Source organism: Pseudorasbora parva, chromosome 7 (assembly GCF_024679245.1).
Source record: "Pseudorasbora parva isolate DD20220531a chromosome 7, ASM2467924v1, whole genome shotgun sequence".
NCBI lineage: Eukaryota > Metazoa > Chordata > Actinopteri > Cypriniformes > Gobionidae > Pseudorasbora > Pseudorasbora parva.
In genome coordinates this window covers 43,805,524-43,825,209 of record NC_090178.1, presented here as the reverse complement: position 1 = coordinate 43,825,209, position 19,686 = coordinate 43,805,524, and the positions used below count along the sequence as shown (strand labels likewise).

General features: G+C 40.4%; 1 protein-coding gene across 9 annotated transcripts in view; it reads left to right on the top strand.

Moving 5' to 3' along the window:
- Positions 1-19,686, top strand: part of plecb (plectin b) — a 212,929-nt gene that overhangs the window by 135,686 nt on the left and 57,557 nt on the right. For 7 of the 9 annotated variants that reach the window (XM_067449299.1, XM_067449298.1, XM_067449302.1 and 4 more), the window contains one exon: positions 18,586-18,647. In XM_067449299.1, coding sequence (XP_067305400.1) covers positions 18,586-18,647 — 62 coding nt within the window. Of the gene's footprint in view, positions 1-10,246; positions 10,545-18,585; positions 18,648-19,686 lie in introns of those variants that run through there. The other 2 variants (XM_067449301.1, XM_067449300.1) reach the window with 1 other exon arrangement.

Sequence of the window (19,686 nt, the reverse complement as noted above, 5' to 3'; positions counted from 1 at the left end):
ACGTGAACCACGAAAGCACAACAAAAATTGACTGGATTCAAGGAGTTTTGTGGTTGAAATATAACAACAAAGTAAAAAATCCTTCCCTAGCGGGTCAATTTACTTTAAAATAAAATATTTCAGTCAAGTCATATTTATTTATATAGCACTTTATAAAATACAGCTTCATGGTAACACTCAAGTCAAGCGTCTAGTAGTTTCAGGTGTAGAGATTAGATTAGAGGTTATTGTTATTCCAGCCAACTAGATGTTGCTTCACTGTGCATTTACAAAAAATAAAAGAACATCATAAGGGCACACAGTTATACAATTATTTAACACAATACTTAGAAGTTAAGTCAAATTTAGTTCCCAACAAAGAAAAAATAGGTAGCAAGCAGCTCTACAGGAGACATTATTCAGCTCGATGTACTGCAGTAAAAGTGTCAGTGTTCAAAGTTCATCAATAATGAAACATTCAATTCTGCTATAAAGCAGCTCTCGAGAAGACAACATATCATTATTCAGCTTGGTATGAAATTATGTAGTAGTTCAGATTGGATTGTGTCGTGTAAGAACGGCCTCTTTGAATATCTCCTTTATCTTTAAACTTACATTTGCAAAGTTTGATGATATTTCTGTTAGTCTCTGAGGCTTTATTTAAAAGTCCATTCTTTGGTGACAGATAGATGTCCCAGGCATCTATGTCACTGGATAATGGAGGCCTTTAGCTTCTTTATTGCCCGTGACTGAGGTCGTGGGAAGCGTGGGAATCACTTTGCCGTCTTTAGGAATGACTGCAGGAGACGTCTCGGGATGCTTTACACTATATAGCTGTGACAGTGATGGAGTTATGTACCAGAGAAGTTATGGAGAACGCCTGCAGTTCTTGTACAGCAAGATGTGTTGTGTTGGTAAGTGTGTGTGTGTGTGTGTGTGTGTGTGTGTGTGTGTGTGTGTGTGTGTGTGTGTGTGTGTGTGTGTGTGTGTGTGTGTGTGTGTGTGTGTGTGTGTGTGTGTGTGTGTGTGTGTGTGTGTGTGTGTGTGTGTGTGTGTGTGTGTGGTAGGCGTGACACAAACATGCCTCTCCCTCTCTTCACTGGAGGATTTTCACTTAATCACATAAGTGCTATATATTTTTATTCACATCATTGACTCTTAAGCAATGTCTGGCTGGTTTAATTATCTCAGTCCTGCTGATGAGATTATAAATCACTTAAATCACTTCACTTTGGCAGTCTGGTGCCAGTGTGTTATGCAATATGATTGTATGTTCTCTCGCTCACACGGCTCTAGCTCAGGACATGCAGAAAACACACTTTTGCTTCTATGCCAGTCTAAATCTCGTGTAATTATTCTATAAAGAGTTTGTATGACCTGATTAATGAGAGACTATATGTGGAATATTTATTTATTTATTTCACTTGCCACTATTAGGAATATTTTGTGCGATCAAAAGGTTCTGTGGATGCTGAAGGTTCTTCATGGAACCATTCATACCAATAAATAACCTTCTTTTTTTTGGAGTGTAAAGATTATCTATGTCCTAAGCAGTTTTTGTCATTTTGACAAACTCTGTCCTTTTTAGTCACTTCCATCCATTCAATCAGAGTGGCCAATAACCCCGCCCTTAAAAGACACGTAAGCCAATCAGATGTCAGCAAAACTGAACATGCAAAACGATTGATTGATTTAACAAGTAGAGAGCGTTTCTAATGGCGGATTAGAAGAAATGGCGGCTCATTTAGTTGAATTTTGCAGTGAGTGCTGTCACAGTCAAGCCGTTTTCAGTGATATCTGTCAGGGAGGAAGTAGGAAAGCTATGCGTGGCATTTCACAAAAAGGTATAGATGAAATACTACACCTTTAAATGTACAATGTATACATTTTTTTTCTCTTGTGAATATTGTGTATGTCGCCATCTAGTGTTCAAAACTTCATTGTTATAACTTTCTCACTGAAGGAGCGATACATAAGCCATAAAACAGGACAAAAAGCTTCATTAAATTCAAAGTTAAATAGAGGACGGAGTGGTTTTGGCTTTAGTGTGAATTTGGGGTTAAGCCAAGACTGATCTGAGGATGTGTGGTCTATCATGTGTGTCCCTTTGATAAATATTGGACTCTGATACGCTTATCTTCACATCGCTGATGCCTTTTATTTCCTTTATTTGTATTGAAGCTAATACTGAAATGTTCCACTGCTGTTAATTCTCCAAATGCACGTTTTATTAATGGCGATAATCATCAGGCATGACTATGTTAAATGGACATAAAACCTGGGCTTTTCATAGAAAATTCCCCCTATTTGCATCTGTTGCTCAGTAGCAAATATAGATGTTGTTGTAAGCTGCTGGTGTGTGATTGAATGTGATTCATTTAGAAATCGTGTAATCTAGCAGATTGTATTCCATTGTTTCATATTTATTCTGGTTTTGTGAAGTAATTTCCCAATAACTGGTGGATTGCGGTCAGCCCTTCCTCTGAATGACTTGCGTACCTCGGACTATAAATACAGACATGAGTAAGAGTGTGTTCTTCTGATCTGCTGCCATGGCTACCGTGTGTTTGGACAACCGTTCTCAGATGTCTGCACCATCAGCATCTCGGATGAAAGCAAGTTATTATTATGTCACCAAGGCAATGCTGTCATAAGCAGAAGTCATAGTTTTCAGCTGATCTCATTCAGGTCATTGACACGGCGTGTTTACCTTTTAAAGATTAAACTTCTCTCAGCTGTTCACACACCTGAGCCATTGTAAATGTACCTGCCAAGCTTTATGGCCATGTCCTAACTATTGGCCAGAAGAGGGAGATATTTATTTAATGAAGTCAATGTGAAAAGACGATCACAACCCATTTTACTTCCTTAGTGCGTTCTGCATGCTACAGGTATAACAACATTTCTAAAACCAGGGGTATGGAATAAAGTAAGAACACTAGAGAGATATTTAATAATTTATTAAGTGATTAATCGCATGAAAAAGAACTGTTTGTGTTTGTGTATACTTACAGTACAGGCCAAAAGTTTGGACACATTACTATTTGTAATGTTTTTGAAAAAGGTTTCTTCTGCTCATCAAGCCTGCATTTATTTGATCAAAAATACAGACAAAAATAATATTGTTATATATTATTACAATTTAAAATAATTGGTTTTCAATTTATTATACTTTAAATGATCATGATTTCAAATGAAATGATTCTTTCTGTGATCAAAGCTGAATTTTCCAGATCATTCCTCCAGTCTTCAGTGATCATGATCCTTCAGAAATCATTCTCATATGAGGATTCATTTTCAAAGTTGGAAACAGTTCTGCTATTTAATATTTTTTCATAACCTGTGACACTTTTTTAAATAATATTTTTATGAATAAAAAGTAAAAAAAAAAAAAAAAAAGGAAAAAAAAGCAGAAGAAGCAAATGTTTTAAAAATAGAAATCTTTTGTAAAAACAATATACACTGGTCAGTCTTTTTTTTTTTTTTTTGTTGAAATAAATCAATAATTTTATTCAGCAAGGATGTGTTAAATTGATAAACATACATAGTAAATGAGATTTATATTGTTTGAAAGTGTTTTTATTTTGAATAAATGCAGTTCTTTTGAACCTTTTATTCATCAAATATATTAGCAGAACTGTTTCCAACACTCATAATAAATCCTCATATGAGAATGATTTCTGACGGATCATGATCACTGAAGACTGGAGGAACCATCCTGAACATTCAGCTTTGATCACAGAAATAAATGATCATTTAAAGTATAATAAATTGAAAACCAAATATTTTTAATTGTAATAATATATCACAATATTTAAAAAAAAAATCTGTATTTTTGATCAAATAAATGCAGGCTTGATGAGCAGAAGAAACTTCTTTCAAAAACATTACAAATAGTAATGTGTCCAAACTTTTGGCCTGCTGTGTATATAAATATACATTCATTTCAGGTATATATTTAAAGGTGCAGTGTGTAATATTTATGAGGATCTATTAACAGAAATGTGAGTGAGTGTGTAGTTATACACTAAATAACTATACACAGTACACACACATATTATGTAAACATACTCTTCTTTCATGCGATTAATCGATTTGACAGCATTGAATTACTTTTCCCTTGAAAAAGTAAATTACGGTATGTAATTACTCAATAATTATATATTTTTGTAATATAGACTATAGAGCAATTCTAAAACAATAGTGGATTTAACATTAACATTTAATGTTAAAATGTATGTTTTTAATGTAACCTTCTACATTTACACACTTTGGTCAGTTCAAGTATAATGTACGCAACTGGATATTGTTTATTTGAAACAGTTAAAATCGTTGTACTGTTCGACTGGTCGTTGTGGATATGGGATTTAGAAAGTAGTTAGTATTAAATCATCCTATACTTTTTAGAGACAGTCATTTATTTACTGATTTTAAATAGTGAAAAATACTAGCAACAATCACTTTATTTTGTGACAATTTCTCAAAAGCAAACTCTTCAAAGTGCAAAAATTCAACCCATCAGATTTAGTGGAAGAAGTTTCTTTTCAGAGGAAGGTTTTTACACAAGGATTTGGGATTATGAAGAAATCGCTCAGCAGTAACACCAGGGATGTGCATTAAGAAAGTAAATTGAGTGCATTTTGATTTCATGAGGACTTTAACATGCGTCTTATATTACGCGTTTGAAGTGCATGTCATGATTTGAAGAGAGCCTGCTGTGAGTGAGTTTGCAGAACTGCTTGGCAGGTCCGTCTGTTTTCCACTCCAGTGCAGAACGTCTGATGGGCTATTTTAGATCTCAGCTGCTGTTGATGTTCTGCTTTCAATCTCCAGATAAACAGAGATTTCCCCAAATCCCGTTTTGACTATCACATCTGAACTTGATTCATAGATTTAGCTAAATTTGGATATTAATGTTCCATGCAGTTTTGTAATTGCACTATTAATGCTGGGAATTATGAGCGAATGGAAAGACACTTAATTATGGCTTTGGTAAATCGATTATAAAAAAAAAACCATGGAAAGAAAAGTAAAAGCATCTAAGAGGCAAAAAAGAGCTCAGGTGTCCGTGTTGTTCTCTTTGGGAAGGACAGGGTGTGTTCGTGTTTGAGGTGAAATCAAAGCAGACTTCACATTCCTCTTTCTCTGGGCATGACAGACATCACTGTACACGCTCTCACACGCAGCAGGAGGAGAGACGGATCCGGAGGGAGCCAGTTGTGGATGGGATTGGGAGGCACTTTCATGGCTAATATGGTTTGGTTACACCTAATGGAGGAATGTGAAGAGTTACCATTGTTCTAACATCAATCTCATTACCTTTAAAGACACATTTAAGGGCCAGATTTGCTAAGAGCTTGCACTAACCCTCTTTTGGCATTAAAAAACTACTGTCAGGATTCCCTTTCAGATTTATGGCAGGAGAGTATTTACAAGATGATTTACTATAGCTTACTTTAGTCAATGTGGTCATTATAGGTCAATTTTGATTGTGTTGGTCATTATAGAAATGGTCCGTCTTTAATATGCACATCGTCAGTAGATCACGCGCTGAACTTTCCAGTCCCATCTGCGCTTTTTTGGAATTGTGAACGCTAATTTGCCCTGTTTAGTAAATCTGTCCCCAAGTCTTATCTGTGACGTTTGGATTTAATTCTGTTTCAGGTTGCTTATATACACACTATCAACTATGCCTCTACTGCAATGGTAGTGTTTTTTGCTAAAGTTGTGGAAGTTGTTTGCTAAAATGGGCTAAATTTAGAATTCAGAAACCCTTGTTATTAGCGTCACCGTTATATTGCGTCACAATATATATTTATTTTTCAACCTTTCCTTAGAAGTGAAAAGACATTGGAAATAGCTTTGCTGTGAATATACTGTTATTGAACATCTAACGGCATCCATAATATGTAAATATGCACTGCTTGCATTCCTCTCAATAACAAAATAAACACACAACAAAAATGACAGCGGTTAGAAAACATCAGTTAAGAAAGCATCTGATCATCTGAAAAAGCAATCCACCGCATCATGTCGACAGATTAAGTCATTAAAATGGCACTGTTATGATACTATAGATATATTGGCTACTATGTATAGATTGGCTGTGTGAGGCTAAAGTTTGAATAAATCCATTTTCTTTGCATACATTGACATTACAGTACAGATTGGCTCTTTCGGCATTATCCTGAGCATTCATTTCATGTGTCATTGAACAGAAGAGAGGCTCTCGGGAGCACGAGGATCTGCTACACCTTTTTGATTGTCCTGGCAAAAACGTATCGAGAGACAAAGTTGGGGAAGGTCTTGTATTTTAAGTTTTCTTACAAGCTGTTCACACATTGGACATACAAAACGATTAATAGATGGAAATTCTTACACATGACCCATTTAAATATCACACAAAAACAGTGCTTCAATGATTTTCATTAGAAATGCACTGCATTTTAAGAATATTAGCATTTTTGTTCTTTTCATATAGACTGAAAGTACACCAGTTTTTTGAAACTTTATTATTTAAATCACACTGCACTGTATTAAAATAAAATAAAATAAAATAAAATGTTTCACTCAGAAATTGCTAGGAAATTTCATAAATAATTAAAAAGAAATGGCAAGTAAAAAATTGCCATTAAATGTGAAATTTTGTATTTGAAAGACTAAAATAGTGTTTTCTTGTAAAAAAAAAAAAAAAATCACTCCAATATAATTTTGTTTAATTCGCAAAATTAGTATTTTTGTTTTGTTTTGTTTTACAATATAGATATCGTTGCACAGTACTTTTTTATAGTATGATATTACAAGCCTAGAAATCTAGACGCACCCTAGCGGCAGCAAATCTAATCTGCCGCGAGTGTCGTCAAGCAACTCTCAAATCACTTCTGAGCTGTAAACGCCAAACTCTGGTCGGGCCAATCACATCGTGTATAGAGTCGGTGGGTGGGGCTTAACATAATGACGGCATGCGTGCTTCTAGTAAACACAGAAACTGGCGAACGGCGGTCTTTTGAATCAGCTTTGACCGTGACTCTGGAAGACTTGGAGTTAAGCTTTTCTCTGAGAAAAGAACAAAGAACGGCACTGAAGTCATTCTTAAGAAGGGAAGATGTGTTCTGCCGACTGGTTACGGCAAAAACTAATCTGTCAACCTACTCTGCTTCACCTTCATTGCTCTGGTTGGTTGTAGCGCTATCCAATTGCATGCACGCCGTGCAGAGGGAGTTTGTAAGACAACCGTTTATCCCGCCCCTCGGATTGAGCTGTCAATCGTGAGTTTCAAGACCAAACATCTTAAAGTGGGTTTGGCTTGTCAGGCTATGATATTACAGTATAATATGCACTCCACACCTTTAGAGATCTGATCTTTAACCCTTATCATCTGACCAAAGATATTCTGGGAACATTAGATCAGGGTCACGGCACCAAAAACACCATTGACAAACAAAACGTCTTCTGATTGGCTCTTGCCTGCATCTTCTCATCTGAACCCCAGATCCAGATCCAGTTTTGTGTGCATGTAGTTCAAAGAAAGATCTGAGGCGTATGTGAAGTTAAAAGATGAATACTTGATATTGATTCAAAAATTCATGTTTTATACTTCTCCCTGCTTGTGTGAAGGATCAGTCTTGTGTAGACTTGACTATTGGAAAAAAGCCTGGCGCAGCTTTGGCCAAGAACCAAGTTTTCACAATTTTCTTGTCGTATAGGTGTGGGTTCATCTGAAACAGTAATTATACGAGTGTACCCAAGGGTATCACGTTTTGGATATCACATGTCTTAAACAAAGCTCTTGAAAATCTTCAAAGTTGTGTTTGTATAACACCATGTAGTTCTACTCATATCTTCTGGCTATAGGTCTTCTTCAGAAGGGCTGATTTATTAAGACAGCCAATCAGATTTCAGTTTTCAGCCAGCTCTTGACATTTTTTGTGTGCATTATGCATCAGCTGGTCTGTGAATGAGATGAGCTGTGGCTGATGTTATGCTTTATGGAAACTTCTGGTGCTCCTGTGGGGTTTATTGCTCAAACCACATTAGAAGAGCATCACATAAACATGTGTATCAATCTGCTTACGGTGTCTACCTTGCTCGTAGTATTTCACCAAAATATTTGTTACTTTTTCAACTAAGCAATACAAATGACTTTTGTTGACTGCCAGCTCTCCTGTCCTATGTTGAGAGAACCGTGAGTTAGTGCAGCGGTGTTGTGTGCGCTGTGTGAACATAATGGTTACTGTAGTTCTAGACTAAAGGGGAGTAGGCATTTACTAAAAACAAAAAACTGAAATTAATGCAATTTAAATGCAAAATGTAATAATGCATAAAATGTCATTTCAGAATATTATGCAAACCTGCAATAATTAAATATATTAAATTACACATACTTTATGTATTTAATCTCACTTTATTAGCACTGTCTTTGTTGCTGATCTTCGATGATCTACCATACTAATAATAAGCAAAAAGTACCCTAGATAAATATCGGACTTTTTCATGAATGCAGAATGGCAGCACAGCATTTTTTAAACTGTGCCCTCTACTGTACAGAAGTGAACCTGCATTTCCTTCAGTCTGAGGCTTATTCATTTCACTTTTGGTGTGAAAGTACCTTTACATCGAAAAAATCGAAAAAAATCGAACTTTTTTTTTGTTATTAAAAAACTAACAAACAAGCAAGCAGCCCAGGTGAGAAAAAGTAACTCAAAAGTAATGTAACGCATTACTTTCCATAAAAAAGTAATGCAATTAGTTATTTTTTTAGGGAGTAAAACAGTTTTGTAACGGATTACTTTTAAAAGTAACTTTTCCCAACACTGCTTATAACTATGAAAGTTATCGATCAGGGTTTCACAACTTCAGATTTGTGCATTTATTTAATACAGTAAATACTGTAATTTTGTGAAATTTATTATGACGATTTAAAATGACTTTTCTAATTGATTATATTTGCAAATGTAATTTATTAACGTGATCAGAGAATTTTTCAGCATCATTGCTCCAGTCTTCAGTGCCACGTGATCCTTTGATTAATAGAAAGTTCAAAATAACGGCATTTATTTGAAATATAAATATTTATTGTCACCTTTGTTCAATTGAATGGGTATATAATTACATATTAATTTATTTCAAAGCGGAAAAAAGCCTTACACCACAGTGGATACTTAGCGGTTGGAATATTTTAAATCATAAACTGACATAAAAGGATTTTTTGTTGTTAATGAATGCTGTTATAGGTGTTGGTAGTTTTTTGTGCCACACCTTAATACCTTCTTCTGTATCAAGAGGAAATCAGTCGTCTCTAAAATGAAGGCGTCAGCTTCCACACCAGCTAAAGGATATGTCAGATATATATCGTCAAATAATCGCTCCGGCAAACACTGTCATGTTCAGGCCGTTATACCTACTAGCGAGCCTGAACAGGTCCTCATATGAGCAGCTTCTTAAAGTTTATGGTGCGGGTCTGTTCAGATGTTGAGCATGTGATGAACGCCCTGTCCTCAGCTATTGCGTTATATCTTTATGAGACCTTGTGCAGAACTGTCACTCATCACCTATTGCGTCTATAAATCTTTCTCTTCCTTCACATATCAACACATTCATCTAGTGATGCACATGCACGTTAAGCATGATCACATAAACACGCGCTCTCATCCAAACAAGACAATAATCTTTTAAAGACTTTTGGTCTTATTTCTGGGTGTTCATTTTGCAGCCTCTGGTTATGTATTTAACTGGGGTTGGTTTAGATTCAGTAATGGTAATCTCCAGCGTGTGTAGACGTGAGCGGCCCATCCCAGAGCCTCACCCTGTCTTATTGGCAGGACACACTCTTACTCATACTTGCCCAACCGCTTAGGTATGTTACAGTGGTTAATCATTAAAGGAGCGTATGTATGTGTACAGTATGCATGTGTGTGTCTGTAAGGGTGAGTTGTGATTGTGTAACTCCTGTTCCTTTAATGGCTCTTGTGGCCAGTTCTACACGCGTTTTGTGCTCAGAGTGAAGTAGTTACACAACTCATCACACTCTCCATTTCCTGCTGCATTATTCTTCAGAGATTGTGATGATTTGGTGTGACTGTTTGGAGAGGGTGTGGGACTCTAGATGAGGCATGCCGGCAGACACACCTTCCCACTCACTTTCCCTGATTCAGCCCCTTCTTCCTGCCTCGGATCCACCAACATGACAATTCAGAGATTAGGCGGAGCCAAACATAACCCGAAGTGCCCTCCAACCACGGTGTCTCACAGTAGTCAGAACGGCACGAGAGCCGGCCCAGAACCTGTAGCCTACTGACATCATTTACCGGAGCCAGAAAATGGACAGCAGAAATTAAACGGGAACCTTAAGTCTTAACCGGAACATCGCTGTAACTTTCTATTTGGAAAAGTGAGGGAGCTTGTGAAGAGCAGAGATTTGTGGCTGACAGAAGTAAAGGAGATGAGTACGCAACAGAGACGGAGGGAATACTCGACCGATAGCCTGGACGGGGAGAGGAGGGAGAGGATCCCCTCGGATGACTTGTACTATCAGGGAATGCTGAAAGCCGTGGAAGGCAGGAAAGGTATTAGACGGCTCTCTGATACACCTGCTCATGTGGGAAGAGACGATCCTTTTTGTTGTAAAACATTATTAGAATAGGAACTTTTTGTTTAGAGATGCACCATCATCATCATCTTAATCAGTATTTTATGGTTTGAAGTGGTTTTTAAAAAAAAATCAGTTTTGTGAGAAGTGAAGATATTGAGAAGTCAGGAGAAGTGAAGATGTTCAAGGTAATATGATTGACCCATTAATCGAAAACAATTTAGTGCAGTTCATAATTGTACAATTTGCTAACAGGCTTAAAAAAAAACTATTTTATTTTTCCAAAGTCTGATGTAAATTATATATATATGGTTTAACTTTAAAAAAAAGTAAGTTACCTAGTTGCCTTAACATGATAAAAAATTGGTTGGTTGGTGTTTCAGAATTTGTTATCTTCTGAACAAGGTGATTGTGTCAATATTTATATAGATGATATATATTAAGCAGTATAAAGATGTGTTAATAGATACAGATACACCATTCCCTGTTGTCCTGTCCCCACATCCTGTACCTGATTGGCTCATACAGTTTATGTCATCAACAAACATTTGTCACTATAGGTATGCATATCATTTATTTTAGGTAAGATATAGTGTATTCTCTTGTTTTCCTCACCCACTCTCGAGGGCAGGCTTAATCACGAGGGCGCTGGTTTAGTGCTGTAACCGTATGCATTTGAAGATGAATGAATGGTGGGCAAAGGATAAAGGTCTGCGGACGACCCCGTAATCACCCACAGTAACACTCTTCAAACACTAAAAGGGAAGTCTTGCATTAGAGGTCAAGGTTTATTGCCTCCACCCATGATAGTCACCATGGTTATATATTATTTCATAATATGCTCATCATACTCCGCCCAGCAGAAGTTCTGCGGGTGCGTCTGAATCAGCTGTTGGTTCAATGCACAACAATAGCTGGGCGAGTTTTAAACAAGCCTTGCCGCTGCCCAACAAACACATTTCACTCCTATATTGTATTGTGCATTCAACTGTCTCAACAAAATTGCTCCAATTATGGAAGGAGAACACTGGAGAACAGGAAGTGTTGGGCTTTGACTGAACCATAAATTCAGGGATGTAAGCCACCCCAGTTTGGCTTTTTGGGTCACTCATTTCTCCAGTATTGTTTGATATGTGATTTCTACAGTGTCTATATCCTGTTACCTGTCAGTGTCCTGGTAGCTGGACACTTGCCACACATTTTTAATTGACTTTATCGCATGTTTTCACATCTCCACATTAGTTATTATTCAAAAGCTCACAATCCTGTCATCCTGTTTTGAAATTGGACATTGCTGTACCATAGAATCTGCTCATTTTTTTCTGATATCAACTTCAAATTTGGAACACAACTTGGTTAATATGCCTTTCATTTTCTAGCAATTTTAGATTTTGTAAAACGTACACATTTTTTTTTTAGTTTGTTACATTTGCTTCAAACTAAACTTAAACTTATATAACTTTTTTACGCTTACATCTTTTTAAGTGTATTATTGTATCTCACAGTGATTTTGCCAAGTAAGATACACTAGATTGCCAAAAGTTTTGGGATGTCTGTGGGACAACCCCACAGCAAAACTCCCCCTCCACCTAACTTTACACTTGGCACAATCGGTCAGGCAGGTACCATTCTCCTGGAAACCTCCAAACCCAGAGTCATCCATCGGATTGCCAGACAGAGAAGCGTGATTGGTCACTCCAGAGAACACGTCTCTTCTGCCCTAGAGTCCAGTGGTGGTGTGCTTTACCCCACTGCATCCGATGCTTTACATTGCACTGAGATGTCAGGCTTGGATGAGCTGCTCGGCCATGGAAACCCATTCCATGAAGGTCTCTACGAACTGTTCTTGAGCTAATCTGAAGGCCACGTAAAGTTTGGAGTAGTCCTAAACTAGAAAATACTCTGTAGCTATTGTTTCTGCAGAAAGTTGGTGACTTCTGCGCACTGTGCACCTCAGCATGCGCTGACCCCGCTCTGTGATTTTACGTGGCCTTTCACTTCGTGAGTTGCTGTTGTTCCCAATTGCTTCCACTTTATAATACTGCTAACAGTTGTGTGTGGAATATTTAGTAGTGAGGAAATTTCACTAATGGACTTATGGCACAGGTGGCAACGTATCCCTGTACCACGCTTGAGTTCACTGAGCTCCTGAGAGCGACCCATTCTTTCACAAATGTTTGTAGGAGCGTCTGTATGCCTAGTGCTTGATTTTACACACGTGGCCAGGGACGTGATTGGAACACCACAACACAGTTCACAGTTCAATGATTGTGAATTTAAGCTGTCTCTCCTTACCAAGGCCATTATGTCAATATTTATATGGATATTTAGCAGCATAATGATGTGTTAATAGAAACTGAGACGGCGTTCACTGTTGTTCCATCACCACATCCTGCACCTTATTGGCTCATACACTGTCAACATCTGCATAAAATATAATGTAATACATTTTAATTATATAGGTAAAAGATAATAAATTCTTTTGTATTTATGCGGTCACCATGATTTTGCCAAGTAAGACATATTTTTTGTTCCTGGAACAACATTGCTGTCTGAAATTTTAGTCCTATCCCCAACCCTTAAACCTAACCCTACCAATATCCCTATAAGAGGGAAATGATATGTAAATAACACTGATGTAGAAGCACCTAACCCTGCTTATAAGTCTAAACCTGACATAAACTGTACATTTCAATACTGATTGGTTAATTGAAATGTTGTTTCAGGAACATGCTGTTCTTGGTGAAACCATGTTTATGTTCTTTAAAAAGAGATGAACCTGAAGTCTTTATTCCAAAGCATTCATGAATTACAACCATTTAGGTTCATCTTTGTTGATCCTGCAACCAAATTTTAATCAACCAGATCAACCAACCTCAGATTTGAGTGTCAAGTTTAGGCTTACAACCAGGGTTAGTAATGTTGTTCCTGGATCAACAAAATATGTTGACCCAGTAACATGTCTTACTTGGCAAAAACATTGTGACTGACTGCTAACAGGTTAAAGGTTTTTCAGTCCTTGAATCCTCAAAGCATGATCTGGGCTCACAATCCTTCAAGATATGGATGGTGCTGTACACCGCCCTGAGAACTGATGCCCAGCTGAGATGATTTGATTTGAGTTTTCTTCTAGCTCTTGCCCTCAGAAAGAGGTGTATTAAAAAGCTCTATAAAAGACTACCAGAAAATATTAGTTTTATATTCGTATTACTGCCATTGTGTGAATGATATATTTGGTGGCCTTAACTACTATCGGTTAGCAGGCAATGTGGATTTACTTTGTAGCTACATGTTGTTTTCACTTGCACTGCCAATGAGGTTGAGGTATGGTTGGGTTTAGAAGTAAATGCAGGGTTAGGATTATAGGGATTATAGGTTTTAATGTAAAAGTTGGGTTATGGTTATAAGTGGATAAAGTTAACGGTGTTACTACAAATAAAATGCAAGTACTTTCAATGTACAGTGCACCAACATCCAATGCATATAATACTTATATAGGCCGCACTGTTTATTTACATGCACTTATTATAGTAACTCTGTAATAATTAGGTAATATACTAACCCTAAACCTAACCTTCACCCATGTAGTTGCCTTATATGACCAGTACTTTCTTAGGTATGTACAATGTAAGTAAACATAAAACATAACTATTATATGAAGTGTGTCTAACTCTAAGTTTTATTAAAACACACTATGTTCTCCGGTAATGATGACAAATGCAAGTGCTGGTAATGTGAATGAGACAGCAGTATGGATCATGTTCTCTTGCTGAAGGAACATGATTCTGCAGGCTGTGGGTGTGTCTGGTGACGCATATTTAGGATTAAAGCTATTCTGCCTTCATGATCAAATTTCCCAGCCCGAGGCCTCAAAATGCAGCACATTTTCTTCCCTCCAATCCTGCGCTTGTCTTTGCTTGACAATGTCACATGCCTGTCCTGTCTTGTGTGCACTTGTGGGTTTTGTTATGTTGAGCATGTGCTCGTGTCCCTGTCAGTTCCCTCCCCCTTGTTATCTGATTATTGGTTAATTTGCCCCACCTGTTCCCTCTTGATTTCTTCCCCTTATAAGCTCCTTGTGTTTGTCAGTCTGTGTTGGATCCTTGTGTAATGTCTGCGTCTCCCGTTCCCCCAGTGACTTCTGTTGGTATGTTTTGAGTTTAAGTTTATGTTCTATTATGTGTTTTGCCCCCTCGTGGGTGTTTGTTTTGTATTTATGTTTTATTTGTTATAAATAAATATATCCTTTTCTGCACTTGAGTCCTCGCACCACTTTTCCTTTGTGTGTAACGTGACAGAAGGATCCAACCATCTGAGGACTCAGCAGGACTTGTTCTTTGTTATTTGTTTTCCTTTTTTTTCTCCCTTGATGGAGTTCGGGAGGAGACTGCGGGTGATGCGACACCTCAACTCGAAGTACATCCGGCAACAGGGGTCGGATGTACAAGAGTTTTCAGGACTGTTCCTCAAGGAGGTGGAACATCTTGGGCTCAACGAGGCAGAGTGGAAGGAGACTTTTAACCTCTGCCTCGACATGCCCCTCTCTCCAGGGGTGATGGACAGGATGGGGAATCTGGGGTTCTGGGAGTTCGTCTACTTCCTGGGCCCCAGTCCTTCCATGGTGTGTGTTTCGGTGGATCGTGCTCCGGTGGTCCCTTTGCCGGTGGATCGTATTCCGGTGGTCCCAATGCCGGCGGATCGTATTCCGGTGGTCCCAGTACCGGCAGATCGTGTTCCGGTGGTCCCTGCTCCGGTGGTCCCGAAACCAAGGAGGAGGAGAAAAGCCCCCTCCGTGCCTGCTCCGGTGGTCCCGATTCCAGGGGTTCCAGTACCGGTGGATCGTATTCCGGTGGTCTCTTTGCTGGCAGATCGTATTCCGGTGGTCCCAGTACCGGCGGATCGTGTTCTGGTGGTCCCTATGCCGGTGGATCATGTTCCGGTGGTCCCTGTGCCGGTGGATCGGATTCCGGTGGTCCCAGTATCGGCGGATCGTGTTACGGTGGTCCCGATTCCGGAGGATCGTATTCCGGTGGTCCCAGTACCGGCGGATCGTGTTCCAGTGGTCCTGAAACGGAGGAGGAGAAGGAAGTCTCCCTCCGTGCCTGTGCCGGTGGATCGTGTTCCGGTGGTCCCTGTGCCGGTGGATGACAGAAGGATCCAACCATACAATGAGGACTCAGCAGAGAAGTTCTCCCTCGGTGCCAGTTCCGGGGGTCCCGAGTCCGGACATGGCCTGGAGGGCCGTAATGGGAGGGTTTGTGGTGGCAGTCCTGCATGCTTGGGAAAAGCACAGGGTGTCATCCACCACTCCGGTGGTCCCAGTGCCGGTGGATCGTGTTCCGGTGGTCCCTGTGCCGGTGGATCATGTTCCGGTGGTCCCTGTGCCGGTGGACTCCGTTCCGGTGGTCCCGAGTCCGGAAACGGCCTGGAGGGCTGTGATGGGATGCTTTGTGGTGGCAGTCCTGCATGCGTGGAAGGAGCACAGGGCTTTATCCGAAGCCCCGGAGGCAGTTCCGGTGGTCCCAGTTCCGGTGGATCGTGTGCCGGTGGTCTCAGTTCCGGCAGATCGTGTTCCGGTGGTCCCTGTGCCGGTGGATCGTGTTCCAGTGGTCCCTGTGCCGGTGGATCGTGTTCCGGTGGTCCCAGTTCCGGCAGATCATGTTCCGGTGGTCCCAATGCCAGCAGATCGTATTCCGGTGGTCCCAGTGCCGGTGGATACTGCTGGACTGGAGAAGTTTCCCCAACGCCCTGCCTGCGCCGCTGAGGCGCCCTGCTCTCTCTGCGCCGCTGAGGCGCCCTGCTCTCCCTGCGCCGCTGAGGCGCCCTGCTCTCCCTGCGCCGCTGAGGCGCCCTGCTCTCCCTGCGCCCCTGAGCAGTCCTGCTCTCCCTGCGCCGCTGAGGCGTCCTGCTCTCCCTGCGCCGCTGAGGCGTCCTGCTCTCCCTGCGCCGCTGAGGCGTCCTGCTCTCCGTGCGCCGCTGAGGCGTCCTGCTCTCCGTGCGCCGCTGAGGCGTCCTGCTCTCCGTGCGCCGCTGAGGCGTCCTGCTCTCCGTGCGCCGCTGAGGCGTCCTGCTCTCCGTGCGCCGCTGAGGCGTCCTGCTCTCATCGCGCCGCTGAGGCGTCCTGCTCTCCGTGCGCCGCTGAGGCGTCCTGCTCTCATCGCGCCGCTGAGGCGTCCTGCTCTCATCGCGCCGCTGAGGCGTCCTGCTCTCATCGCGCCGCTGAGGCGTCCTGCTCTCACCGCACCTCCCTGGCGCCCCCTGCACTCACCGCACCACCCAGGAGTCCTGCTCTCACCGCGCCGCCCTGGCCGCCTGAACTCTGCGGGCCGCCTGAACTCGGTGGGCCTCCCGACCTCGGCGGGCCATCCTGGCCATTCGAACTTTGTGTGCCACCATGGCCTCCTGAACTTTTTGTTTTCCCCATGTTTCCCTTGTTGACCCCTCCCTTGTCTGTTCCTTCCTTGTCTGTTTCCCCTGTCCCTCCCGTGCCCCCCTGGTCAGTCCCTCCCGTCCCGCCCTGGTCTGTCCCTCCCGTGCCCCCCTGGTCTGTCCCTCCCGTGCCCCCCTGGTCTGTCCCTCCCGTCCCTCCTTGGTCTGTCCCTCCCGTCCCTCCTTGGTCTGTCCCTCCCGTCCCTCCTTGGTCTGTCCCTCCCGTCCCTCCCTGGTCTGTCCCTCCCGTCCCTCCCTGGTCTGTCCCTCCCGTCCCTCCCTGGTCTGTCCCTCCCGTCCCTCCCTGGTCTGTCCCTCCCGTCCCTCCCTGGTCTGTCCCTCCCGTCCCGCCCGGGTCTGTCCCTCCCGTCCCTAGTGGAGCGTCTGGTAGCCGCTCCTTAAGGAGGGGGTAATGTCACATGCCTGTCCTGTCTTGTGTGCACTTGTGGGTTTTGTTATGTTGAGCATGTGCTCGTGTCCCTGTCAGTTCCCTCCCCCTTGTTATCTGATTATTGGTTAATTTGCCCCACCTGTTCCCTCTTGATTTCTTCCCCTTATAAGCTCCTTGTGTTTGTCAGTCTGTGTTGGATCCTTGTGTAATGTCTGCGTCTCCCGTTCCCCCAGTGACTTCTGTTGGTATGTTTTGAGTTTAAGTTTATGTTCTATTATGTGTTTTGCCCCCTCGTGGGTGTTTGTTTTGTATTTATGTTTTATTTGTTATAAATAAATATATCCTTTTCTGCACTTGAGTCCTCGCACCACTTTTCCTTTGTGTGTAACGTGACAGACAATGGCGCTGTCTAGACACTTCCTGCAGTCATCACTCTCCAGCTTTACAGAGAGATCGCCTTGCTCACGTGGCTGCGCCCGTGTTTAAGCTTGGTAGGAGATGTGAGGCATTCCCACACAAAGAACTGATTTAAAATCACTCCAACTTCTCTCTTCACATGGAGTTTCACCATTGTATATTGCTGTATTTATTCTAAATGATGTATCTGTGCACATTATTATTATTTTTTAATTTCATAATCTTCCATTAATGTAACTTCCCCTCGCTCTTGCAGTGACATCTCTTCTCTGATGATGTGTTTACTGGCGTGAGGGCGGGGCAACCTGTCACTCACATGAGATTGACCAATAGCAAACCACAATTTCAATTTCCAATGGACAAATCCAACCCTGTCCTACATTTGTTCTTTTTTGAGAAGCACTTTTACTCAGATACATGTCATAATTTAGAAGAAAGGACGTTAAACATTTGTGTTTGGAGAAAACTCAGAGCATTCAGTCCATCAGTATTGTTGTTTTGAGCTAGTCGTGATACTCAAACTAGCAGATGTTGAGATGTTTTGAAAGCATCACAGAGACAGTGTTACACTTTTCAGGGAAATTAATCTACGAAGGGCTTATTTATAGTTGTCTGCATATTAATATGGGGTTCAACATCAAAAATTAACCTCAAAAGTGTATTTTAAAAATCAACAGTGTTTTAACATTAAAATGACAAATTTAAATCCTTTCAGATCCAGTCATTTTCTCTAAACACTGCTGAAGTGTGTTAAATATGTATTTTTCTTTATCTTTTGCAGATGAACGGGACAGAGTGCAAAAGAAGACTTTCACAAAATGGGTGAACAAACACTTGATAAAGGTACATGAATGTTATTTTTACTGCAATTTATCAAGTTAAAATTTGGTTTTAAAGTTTGATTACAATCATTTTAACTGGCAAATCCAATGCAAATCCAATACAAGTATGCAGTACATCAATTCTCCCGAAGGAACCTACGGATGTTTTAGTGTCTTGATCATGGGCACAATGGGGGTATTTTATATTATATTATATTGGCAAATATGACCAACATCTAATATCATTAGATGAGTACTTTTATTTCACAATAACAATATACATTACGGTATAGAGTCTTTTGCTGGAAGCAGGTTGTTACTTAAACTAACACTAGCCTAAATAATGTCCAGTACAAACTAAAACATTCTCAAGCCTACTGAAGACGAGTAAACAGCCAGTGCTAAAATAAGAACAATCACAATTTATTTACCATTCTGTTGACACGTCTTACGTTTGTGTGTCTTTTAAAACCATGTTGTTATTGAGTTTATTATAATATTTTGAATTAATTTGTAATTTAACATGTTTAATCATTCTTTTAATAATTTTAGTCATTTTGTTATTTGTTTTGGTCATTTTTAAGTGTTTTTTTTTTGTCTTCATAGTTTTTATTCATTTTGATTTGTTTCAGGGGCTGCAAAATTACCCTGTAAAAGGAAAGTGCTGCCTTTCATTTTTAAATACAGTCAACTTGGATGTTTAAGTCATTTAAACTTAAATTACATTAAACTGACAAATATTTTTTTTTTTTTTAAGTTGAAATTTGCTTAACTTTTGATGAGTTAAAGCAATGTAAAATCATATTGATCATATACTTTTTTTACAGTGCAAAAAAACGTATACAGTGTAAAATGATGGATGTAGTTTCTTTACAAAGTAAGATCGCCAACTACTGGCCTGGCAGCAGAATACAGCGCTTTAAATCGTTTTCTCAGATATGAATGGGGATCATTTTGACAATGTTGCCACCTGTATACAAAAAAACACTAAATGTTTATATATTTTACACGAAAACTTTTGTTAACGTGAAAACAGCGTTGTAGTGCAAACATATCCCAAC